General features: G+C 32.7%; 1 protein-coding gene across 3 annotated transcripts in view; it reads right to left on the reverse strand.

Annotated features, from left to right (window-relative positions):
• Positions 1 to 8,782, reverse strand: part of LOC117173473 (sterol regulatory element-binding protein 2) — a 168,757-nt gene extending 159,975 nt beyond the window's left edge. For 2 of the 3 annotated variants that reach the window (XM_033362076.1, XM_033362073.1), the window contains exon 1: positions 8,463 to 8,782. In XM_033362076.1, coding sequence (XP_033217967.1) covers positions 8,463 to 8,562 — 100 coding nt within the window. In that variant the 5' untranslated portion in view covers positions 8,563 to 8,782. The remainder of the gene's footprint in view (positions 1 to 8,462) is intronic. The other variant, XM_033362074.1, reaches the window with a different exon arrangement.
• Between the last annotated feature and the right edge of the window lie 3,723 nt (positions 8,783 to 12,505).

A 12,505-nucleotide genomic window follows, 5' to 3' on the forward strand; every position in this document is an offset into this window, starting at 1 on the left:
GTCTTGCATTTGTGTAATGCAAAAAAGTACTATATAGGCGATTTTAATTCGGTTTCCATATCTCCCGCGCTCGAGATCTTGCGCTAATTGGTCAAAGGCTTCGAAACTCATAAGACGTGCGCAAAATATACGTATAACCAAATTCTGAAAAAAGGTAATGTTCCCCAGGAATCACCGCGCATTTCAAATAAATAATTAGTTACGTATTAAAAACAATGTAACACAATATTAGAATGTGTTCACAAAAATTCTCGGGACGTGGTTTCTTTAGGAAATTTTTCTTAAATCTTTGCGAAATCTTTTTTATTCGTTGAAATCACAGAATTCTTTGAAATCTATAATTAGTAAAAAAAATCTTCTAAAATGTTTTGAAACCTTTTTAAATCTTCCAAATGTTTTAAAATCTTTGAAATCTAGTGAACTGTAACCTTTTCAAAATCTTTGAAACCCTTTACATCTTTTAAAACTGTACAAATCTTTGAGAAATTGTTATGAAATATTTAAAATCTGATAAACATGTCTTTATAAAATTCGTATTTTTCGAACAGTTTTGTGTCGAAATGTATGGAAAATATTTTTAATAAATACAACAAAAAATTAATTTGTAAGTAAAAGAGATTTTTAAGGTAGAACATTTTTAAGTCTACTTAAAAAAAACGGTGATAAATAATTAATATTTATAATAATAAATATTTAATAATATTTGATAAAATAACAATGGTTACTGTTAATTTCCTAAATAGTTTTGTGACTAGCAGCCATTCGTGTAACAGCTTAAAACATTTCCAGTGCAGAAAAAAAATTCTATGCGAAAGGATCAAAATTTTGAATTTGTTTACCTAATTTGTGTACAAAAATTTAAATTGTTATATTTGATCAAATATTATTAAATATTTATTATTTTAAGGAATACCTGCAGTCGTTCTGGCGATTGAAGGAAATTATAATTGGAAAAATCTCAAATTCTAATATTTTTCCAGAAGAATTGTTTATAACAATAGTTGTTATAAACTTTTAAATTATTTTTGTTATCAAATGTCATCCCTACATTAATGTGAAGCACTTTTAGCAAATCAAAAATATTACCCATAATAAGACTATTTGTCAATTTATTTATCAAATTTGTTTATAACAATTGAATGGAATAATAAATAAATTATTTGTGAATTTCCTTCCACTTTACGTCATGAGTATGGCCCGTTTGTTTATGGAGTTTAATAGTTTATAGTCTGTTTATTTCAGAAATGAGGTTTGCCATAATATAATTAACCATTTAATTCAAAATTTATTCATCTTATGCTAAACAATAACTTATATGTTCTGAAATTAAAAAATTCATCCTTGTTCCCAGGGTGTCAGAAATTTCCATGTTTACTACAGAAAATCTTTAGATGATTCCAGTTTTGAATTTACCCGTAGTAACGTTCTAATTCACGGAAGTAACTATTTTCTTTTCAGAATATTTCGAGAAAATGTTAAAATTGTTAACAAAATAACTAAGATTTAATAACATTGTTGTTACCAAAATAACTAAGATATAATTCTGAATTATGTAATAAATAATTGGGGATTCCAATGAATTATTAATCCAAAGCATCGTATGCAATTATTGGCACCCCCTACCAAGAATTGGGTTATATGTTCTTGCAATGATTTCTATTCCTGGCAATCGAAAAATTATGATTATGTTCGTTTATTTTGTTGCGTAAAAATTAAAATGAACCCTACCGATAAAAATCTTACGAGTATTTTTAGGCGAAATTCCTAAGTCGGTTTGAGACTTATTTATAATGATAACTTATATACAAATATACAATTTTCTAGTTGAATTCAAATAAGTTGTCTTTTTGGCGTATCTCATTCCATTTTCGAGAAATGCTGTATTAATTCCAATTTTAAACATTTAAAAAAAAGTTAGATATCTGAAATCATCGAAACCCGTAGATTCCAAATTTTAATCCGAAAGTTTAACAAAGCACCCTTTAGTGTCGGCTACTCTATTGAGATAGCCTCTCTGCTTGTTATTTATTATCGAATTCTTATTTCAATTTCAGCCTCGCTGCTTGTTATTTATGATCGTATTTTTATTTCAGTTTCGGAAAGGACATTTTAAAGCGTTCAAAAAATTTAAACGAGCTACCTGGACCTTTAAATATATCTACCTGAGTGCCTGCGGCGAATTTGTCAGAGATTCTCAGAGCCTTGAGAATCTTTAGCATATACTCTGAGATTTCTATCGGCAGGGAAAACCAGAGTAAAGGCAGAAACGATATTCTAAAATAAATTACTAGAGCTGTACTTGAAAAAAATCATGTAAATAATTATATAGTGATGTCTGTTATTAAAAAATAAAGAGTAAATTCGCAACTTAGCGATGGAGACTCAACCACAAATAACAGTCTAATGCATCCCTCACAACTAGCCCGTCCAACAAAAATGACTGCGTAATTTACATTTAGAAAAAGAATCTGCAGATGTAATTGCTAATACTTCTGAAAATGTGTTAAACAAAAATAAGGCTAATTTGACCAGTGTAGAGAGAAAATAAGTGTTTTGTTATCAGTTTTCAAGTTAGAATGCAATTAATGAAACATCACACAAAACCTACATCACCCTAAATTGTACAACAAACTGCTTTAAAATGTGTAAAAACGGAAATATGCAAGATTTGCGTTATTCTCTAACCCCAAAACGAAAAGGAAGGCAAATGAAGGAACAAGTCATATCAGGCATGGAGAGATGAGGAATTAGGAAAATTCAATTGAAAGAAGATCATTCTAAGAATGAGGAAGCCAAAAAGCAAGTACGAAAATGGCGAATAGAAATTTCAGAAAAAGCCAAAGAAAATACAAATATAAAAAAGTGAGAAACCAACGAGACTAAAAACATTTTAAAAATTAATCTTCGAATATTAACGACCTTACTTATTCTGCTGAAAGCCCGAGTAAAAATGCTTCGACTTGAGTTGGACTTGGTTATGTCTTGAGTTCGTCTCCAAGACATCGATATCTGGCTGCGTCTCAAAACTGAGTCGAGACATAGGCCTTCGTCTTACTTTTATGGCCATGACAGGTAAAACGGCGTTTACTTGTCTTAAGTCGAGCCTTGTCTTGGCTGAGATTACCGAACCTTTTTTGGCTCATAAATGATATTAAAATTGATTAAACAAAATTAAAACAACTTCTCAGTATTAAGAAGCAAAATTTCTTTCTCCGATCGATCCAAATAGTTAACTTAATATGAATATTTGTTCAATTTTTTCGGTCCTGCGATCAAGTTTGAAATAAAAAGACAAGGAATAATCCGAGTCAATAATTTAATCAAAATAGAAAAATTCTTTCACATTTTGCGACGTTTCGACCTCAATCTGTCGTCATAATCAGGCAAATTATACCTCCGTTGAGTCTTATTGACTCCGATTATTCCTTGTCTTTGTATTTGAAACTTGATCGTAAGACCGAAAAAAATTGAACAAATGTTCATATTAAGTTAATTATTTGGATCGATCGGAAAAAGAAATTTTGCTTCTTAATAGTGAGAAGTTGTTTTAATTTTGATTAAAAAATTGGTCTATAAAGTACGAGGTGTGTTCAAAAAATAAGGTGACTTTATGGTTTTCTCAAAAAATATTCATTTATTCTTCAATATTTATGTTGTCCTCTTCGAAGTAATCCCCCTCAGATATAATATACTTGTGCCAACCCTTTTTCAATCATCGAAGCACTTCTGATAATCATTTTGTGGTATAGCCTTGAGTTCTTTCAGCGATGCAGTTTTTATCTCCTCAATCGTTGAAAATCGATGTCCTTTCATGGGTCTCTTCAGTTTTGGGAAAAGAAAAAAGTCACTGGGGGCCAAATCCGGTGAATAAGGAGGCTGAGGCATGACTGTGGTGCTGTTTTTGGTCACAAAATCTTTCATAAGCAACGATGAATGAGCAGGTACATTATCGTGATGCAAAAGCAACGAATTGTTTTTCCAAAGTTCCAGAAGTTTTTTGCGTATCGCCTCTCGCAAACGGCGCATAACTTGAAGGTAATACTCATTATTGACCGTACAACCTTGTGGTAAGAATTCCTGATACACGACGCCACGGTAATCAAAGAAGACAGTGAGCAAAACCTTCACATTTGACCGAACTTGACGTGCTTTTTTCGGTCTTGGAGACTCAGGATGCTTCCACTGAGCTTTAGTTTCGACGTCATAACCATATAACCACGATTCATCCCCAGTCATAACTCTTTTGAGAAAATCAGGATCATTATTGACTTCATTCAACATCTCCTGAGCGATGGTCATGCGATGGATATTTTGATCAAAATTAAGCAGTTTTGGAACAAATTTCGCTGACACACTTCTTATGCCCAAAACGTCCAAAAAGATAACATGGCATGAGCCAACCGATATGCCAACATCTTTAGCAACTTCTCTGATGGTAATTCGGCGATTTTTCAACACCATTTCTTCCACTGCTTGAACGTTTTCATTTGTTGTTGACGTGCTGGGACGTCTAGGGCGAGGTTCGTCTTCGACATCCTCTCGGCCTTCTTGGAACAGCTTGTACCACTTATACACATTTTTCTTATTCAGAGTAGACTCACCGAATGCAACTGTCAACATTTCAAGAGTTTTAGAGCACTGGATTCCATTTTCACACAAAATTTAATGCAAACTCTTCGCTCTATTTTTTTCGAAAGAAGAAAATCGCCGAGCACACCAAACCACAATTTCGAAAAAGAATTTTAGTTTTAAGTTAATTTACGGTTAAAAAAACAAGATTTATCCGTATTTAGACACTGACCCACCTTTGGTTTCCTTGCCCTACTTTATTTTTTTCGAATTTTTGGCCAAAAATATCTATCGTACTGTGATCTTCAATTTTGATTTTCTCGTGGTAGGATTATTTTTTGTATCAAACATGTATTATTCTCATTGAAAAATATTTTTTCATCAAACTAAATAAAAGAAAAAATTATAAATTTAATTGGAAAACTACTAACATGGCAAAAAGCACTAAAAAAAGTTGTATGCTAGGGGCGTCAACTTCGATCTATGGTAAGCAACTTTGTAATTTCATACTTAAACTCTAATTTTATTTTGCAATTGTTCAACTAATATATATTATTAAATGGTAAATTCCAACAAGGACTATCAGTAAGTTGAAAATTCAACACCTTATTCGAATTTTTTTTTTAAATGGTAGATATTTGCGAGGTGCTCAATATCCTACAAAATTAGGCAAAATTAGGGAGATGGCACGCATCTGCGACTGTCCGTTTACCGAAATTTGGCATTATATAACCGATTTTAAGTGACTCATTAAAATTTCATTATTTAAAGTTTGCTTCACTTTATATTTGCAAACTTTTTTCAACATGAAATTTTATCCATAATTTTTCCTTAATGTATGACAGAATAGTTTTTAATAATTACACCACGTGCATTGATGTTTACTTTTAAGAAAACTGTACTGTAAATTTTGAAACTTTAATCTACATTATTAAAGTTCACCGAACTGCCACATATTCTTCAACATTTCGCACGTCGCAAATTATTTCAATAATGTCAAACATTCTCTTTTTGATCCATATATCCCAATTGCTCTCACAAGTTGGGTAAATTTTTCCCGTGTAGTTTACGTAAAAAGTATACGGATTAAAAATACAAAATTGAAATAAAGACAACTGAAATTAATAGCAAAACTTCTTTTACATTTTGTGTACGTTTCCAAAACTGGGATGCTAAATTATACAATTTCTTCGATTTTCTTACTGACTAAAAATTCCAGGGGATATTTAAATTTTAAATGACATTTGAAACTTAGGAAGTTACGTAGCGAATTAAAACTTATGAAGTTCTATACAGCGTATATACAGTTCGCTGTTTCAAAAAATAAGCTTACTTTCTTCAAATATATTTCAGTTCTGTAGATTATATTCTATAGTATTTCCCTGCTTCAACGGTATATTTTTCCGTGTACACATTATTTATAACATTGGTATCTTTATACTGTTTGCGTTGAAGAAATGCGCAAGGAAAGGAACGCGATGACGAATTTCATATTGCGGAAAACAGGCATACATTAGAAGTATAGACATATTTCTTCCGATCTTGGCTTCGTATGGAATACATTTGCAAAACAATGAAAGCAAAGACGAATTTGGCCTTGGGAGAAACAGATGTAGATTAGATATATGTATACCAATTTTTTTATTATCTTCGTATCTTCCTATTCGTTGTTTTAAATAAATACACTGAGCTCATAAAGAAATAATTGGAATACTTTTTTCAAAAATTCCGCCATTTACTTCTTAATTTTGTATAAAACGTTACGAACTGCCCTTAACCAAAAATCTAGTTTTCATTTTATACACATTTCTTAAAAGATTTGAAGTATTATATGTACTATTTGCGACCTTTAGATGCAGGATTGTTAATCGCCGGAAAAATCAAGGCCAAATTTAAAAGGCTGTAGTATACCAAGCCGGTACCGGCTAAAAAAATTGCCGGTATCGCTAAAAAGCATATTTTAAGGATAGAGCCTAGAGTGCGGCAAAAAGATATTAAAAAAAAAAAAATTTTCCCAATTTGTTTTTAATGCTACTGTTCGATCCTCAATTTCAGCCATCTTGTTAGTTTGTTTCTAAGACTAAAAATCCTTGGAAAAATGTTGCTTCTGTAACCAGTCAAAGAAAAGCCTTCCAGTCCAACCACACGTTGGAAAAGGGTAAGTATTTTGATCAAAATTATTTTTGTAACCAGTCACAGAGATGCCTTCCAGTCCGACCACGCGTTGGAAAAGGGTAAGTGTTTTGATCAAAATTATTTCCGTGACCAGTCACAGGGGTGCCTTCCCGCCCTCACGATTCGTTGGAAAGGGGCACAGGTTAGCCCAACATTATTTCTGTGAACAGTCACAAGAGTGCCCCCCTCCCCCCGAGCCGTTGGAAAGGGGTAGGGGTTCAACCAAAATTATTCCTGTCAACAATCACAGGAGTACCTTCCCACCACCCCGCGAGACGTGGAAAAGGGGTAGGGGTTCAACCAAAATTATTTCTGTGAAGTCACAAGAATGCCTCCGCCCCCCACGAGACGCTGAAAAGGGGTAGGGGTTCGATCAAAATTACGTCTGTGAACAGTCGCATGGATGCCTTCCCACACCCCACGACACTTTGGAAAAGGGTAGAGTTTCACAGATTATTTCTGTGAACAGTCACATGGATGCCTTCCCGCACCCCAAGAGACTTTGGAAAAGGGTAGAGGTTCACAGATTATTTCTGTGAACAGTCACATGGATGCCTTCCCGCACCCCAAGAGACTTTGGAAAAGGGTGGAGGTTCACAGATTATTTCTGTGAACAGTCACAGGGGTGCCTTCCCGACCCCCACGAGATGATGGAAAGGGGTAGGGGTTTGACCAACATTATTTCTGTTAGCAGTTACAGGGGTGCCTTCCAGTCCCCCTTCCCACGAGATTTTGAAGAAAAGTTAGAAAAATTCGAATTCCATGAATTCCATCACGAAGTTTATGAATTCCGCAAATTTCAAAAATTCCTTAAATTGCATGAATACCTGCAATTCATTGAATTGAATAATTCCTTGAATCGCATGAATTTCTTGAATTCCATGAATACGCGCGCTCAGCCGATACACTTACATACACTTCGAATTTAAAAACAAAACATCTCGACGCGTTTTGTACACGAGATTTTTTCAGCTGTCACAAATGAAAATTCAGACAATTTTATTGCAATTAGTTACGTCTTTATCTACATGCTCTGAAAAGGTGTGCCATGTACGTTCAAAATAACAGCTGTAATAATTGTAATCAAAAAAATTATTGCATCTCTCAATTATCAGAGGGCAATTTACAATTTTGTTTATTCATTTAGAACTAATAACTATTCACTGACTGTACTCCCGACTTTGTAAAATGAAAGTACCCGGAGTTATTTCATTATTTATAAGAAAAACAAAGAATTTGCCTTCTTTCAGCCCTTTTTGACCAAATAAATTCCGAAAAAATATCATAGTAGTATTTTTGATACTACAAAGATCTGGGAGTAAAATTCTCTACTTTCACTACTTTTGAACAGCTTTCATAAAAAATACAGCATCTGAAAAATAGTCAATCTATTAACAATAGACGGATTTCCTGCCAAAGTATTTACTATTCTAAGCTGAAATTTCGCACACGTTTTCAGCATAGAAAAACAGATATTTATAGATTTTGATTTAAAAATAGCCAATTTTACCGGTTTTGAATTGTTTCCAAGCAAACAAATTAACAAACCTTAATCTTTGACGAATAAAATTTTCGATCATTTTTATAGCTTTCATTTATACGTAAACTTTCTCCCGCATATTCATATACTGGTAACACTTTCAGGAACATCAGTGGACAATTACACCAAAGAAGCACCGATAGATATTTTCTCTAGAACATTTTCAAGGCCTACTTACCATAAAACCCAGTCATTTCATTCAAATTCAAATTATCACCCTCAGAAAAATTTGAAAACTCATTCTCTGAAGTTGATGTGCGGGTATCAGTTTCTGTCATTTTTAGAAAATTCTATGTTGCATTTGTTACCATAAATAAAACAATTTATCTGCAAATGTTTCAAATTTATTTCACAAAGAAAGCAAGTAACACGTGCATAAAAATCAAATGAGCTCTTTTAAAATCTAAAAATTCTGGGAATATATCAATAACAATCTACTAAAATTAATGTTAAAAACGCCATGATGAAATCCAACCACTTATTACATCATGAGTTCATGGTCACCAGTGTTGCCAGATTCCTACCAAACAAAGTTGCGAATAGAGGACGCAGGTGTAGCCCAAAATGCGCGCAAGTTTTAAAACCTTTAACATCGGATACAAAGTTTAAATAAGGTAAATGTCCCATTTTGGCCGAGTGACCCAGTTTGTGCGAATGCTCACATACTGTAGGTAAATCCGTGGTAATCTTAAAGTGTACGACACTAGTAATAGTTTATTCACATTCTAGAATTGATTTAAGATATTTTTGATACAGGATTTATAGTCATTTTATTACGTGATCGTGTTCTTTAAACGTTATATACATGGTCATAGGAAACAAGGGACTAGTCATGCCATTGCGTGGGAGATGCAATGAGGGGGGAGGTTCACCACCTTTGGATGTCCCACGAAAAACATGGCAGCGCCCATATGTTTATATTTTCATGCACAGTTTGTCGGCAAAAATGCTCGTGCGCATAATCAAATAGCAAATCGTAAGATGGTGACTCACCCCACTCATGGAATTCTCCCCCCTCCCGTGGATTCAACCCCGCTCGACAAAGTTTGGATGGCATGCCTAGTTCCGTGTTTCCTATGTCCATGGTTATATAGTAACGCGTGTCGCCATCTGTGGCAGATCGAGCATAACATTACTCGCAACTTGTTAGTTCGCAAGTTGACAGACTGCGTAGTTTTTCGTTTCAACAGTGGTCCAAAATTTGTGTGTTGCGAATGTTTTGATTGAAAAGCAAGTATTAATCCTAAACTTGACGAATATGTTCTTCAATATTAAAGAAAACTAATTGATAATTCGGATATTTCTTCCGCCTTAATACGGACGGAAAAAAACGGCTGGAGGAATTTGTGCGAATCTTTACAAACAGCTCGGCTGCATAAAAATTGGGAGTTTTTTAAAGATAAGCACAATATTTAAATTCGGAAAGCTTTCTCCTGTTATGATGCCTGTTTTTGTTATGCATTTGTATTAAATAATTGATAAAAATGTGCGGGAAACGATTACAACGACAATGAGATAGCAAATTTAAAAATGCAAACGAGAAAAATATTCTTTTTCTTTTAATTACGTGATTTATTACGCTGATAAATTTTAACGTGAAAATTGTGAAATTCCTAGTGAAAAATTAAATTGGGCGTCAGTTTTTATCAATGACTATATCCATCTACTGTAGGAAATATAACATAGCGTCATTCGCCCAAGCTCGGTAAGAGGAATAATTCATTCGCCCAAATAGGTTCATCGGTAAAGCATGAAATATTCTTTATTACTCATTAAAAATGGTTAGTTTATATCGATAAGCAGACAAAGCATTAATGAAAAATATTCAAACTATGCAGTATTATGAACTTTTATCGATGCATACGATTTAAAATACTTTTACAAGCAAAAAACGCCAAACAAATCCTTACATTCGCCCAAATTGGGACATTTACCTTAAGGAGGCCCATTTCGTGGGTTTTATACAAAAAAATTATAAGGGTGGCGTTCCATGATTGCAGAATTGCGTTGCGTTTTGCGTAATCTGTCAATTCACTAGACATTTTAGCCAATAATATTCTCCTAATTAGTCAGAGAAACACTGTGATTGGCTGAAATGTTTAGTGATTTGACGCATTACGCAAGACGCAACGCAATTCTGCAATCATGAGACGCCAACCTAAGTATAATTTAAAGATCATTGCAGGTGCGAATCCAGAGAAGGGCTTTGGGGGGGGGATAATTACCCTCTCTCCTTCACTCTCAAGGGGGACTTTAACAATAATTTTTCAGTTATTCTTCGCCTGGTACAAATTCGGGCTGAGGCAGGTTTTTTCTTGTTCTTAAAAATTTATTTGTATGCGAAAATCGTTTTAACGAATTATTTATAACTGAGCGCTATGATTTTCAATGTCCTAAATTAAAGAATAAATCAACAAGTTTATGAACTTTCCAAAATTATTTTAAAAATGCAATTTTAAGTTAAAAACATTAAAAACTGAAAGATTAAAATTAGTTATCGAACACTTTTTAAATTAGAAGTTAAATTATTTTAATTTTGAGTCGTTGCTAATGAATAATTGTTCAATTTTTATTTATATATAGAAACTTTTTTATTTTTAATCTTTTTAAACATTTATATAAGTATATTTTCTTACTAAAAAATCACTTTAAATATTTGCAGTTACCTCCAAACAAAATTCATGATCTCAAAATCCTTTAAAATGCCTAAAAACGTACCAAATTTTGTATTAAAATCTTTAAAAATCTACATTTTCTTTTAGATGTTTTGGAAATTTTACATTATTATTTTTAAAGTTTTTGACATTTTTAAAAATCTTTTTAAATATTTTCTTTAAAGTAAATTTTAAAAATAAGAAATTATTGTCGATTTTGTAAGGAATCTAATATAAAACTCATAACTAGTCCATTGGCAAAATTGCAAATTGCTTGCAGGGTTTGATGACAGCACGGTCGGAATTTCTCCAAAATAGAAATTAAAAAAAAACTTTTTTCACTATTCTAATTATTTAGGACCAGAGACAAATTCTTGCATGCCACTGGTATTTTCTTCAAAAAAAATTTTTCTCAAAATTTCCACCGAAACAAAGCAGACATGGACTTTATTACCTCCTTTTTCATTTCCTTAACTTTCAGAGCGATACTTCATTTCGTTTACACGTAAGTTGGGAAAGAAAAATCGAAGACCAGGTTTGGTCACGTGACCCTCTCGTTACATGGCCTTAAATGGAAAATGTACCCTAAAAAATGAAAATCTAAAATGGAAAATTGTTATGGTAAAAGACTTTACAATCACACATTGTAACCTTCATGATTTCGTTTTTGAAAGAGTTAGCAATTACGCTTAGCATTTTAAAAAAGCTGAAATTAAACTTATTCGAAATTGTACTATATATATTGTGATATAAAATTCTTGATATTTCACGTGATTGGATCACTTCCCGGTCTAAAATAATTTCCGTTTATTTCCCAGTTTCCTGGTTCAGCGGTTACCCTGAATCATGATATTTCAGAACCTAATTTCTTTCTTCTCGAATGATAATACATATTTTGTGCTTGAAGTCTTAACAATTTTTCACTAAAGAATCAATTAAAATAATATATAGCTAAATAATTCTGACATTTTTCCATTTTTTAAAAGCACAATCTTCTGATTTTTAACCCGATAACTCCAGAGCTTTTTTGCAACACTTAACCCCAGAGGTGGAGGGTCAAATCGACCAGACGCTTTAAAAAAATCGAAAACCTGTTACTAAAAATCTGAAAAAATGCATGGTTCTTGTTTGAACCTTCTACTTAAAGGTACAATTTCGCTAGATGTGTTTTTCAAAATTATTGACGATATATTTAACAATAAAAAAATAAACTCATGGAAAAAATAGTTTTTTTTTTCAAAAATTCATAACTCAGAGACAAATTAATCAAATTGAACGGTCAAAAAGAAAATTAAAGGTAAAGAGTGTGCCTTTCAAAGAAACAATTTTGCAAGAAATTTTCACGGAATTAAAACCCTTAATTTTTAACATGAACTCATGCATTATTTTAGGTGTGAATGTAGTAGGTTTTGATAGAAATATACAGATTTTTCTGTGCAAAACCATTTATTTAGTAACAAAAAAATATTTTTTTAACTAAGTATGTACACAGAGGACTTCGCTAGTACAGAAAAAAATTAAAAATACCCCAAGTGTGGTCGGACTAAATGCATACGTAAACCCCAGG

This window comes from Belonocnema kinseyi, chromosome 5 (assembly GCF_010883055.1).
Source record: "Belonocnema kinseyi isolate 2016_QV_RU_SX_M_011 chromosome 5, B_treatae_v1, whole genome shotgun sequence".
NCBI classification, from domain to species: Eukaryota; Metazoa; Arthropoda; class Insecta; order Hymenoptera; family Cynipidae; genus Belonocnema; species Belonocnema kinseyi.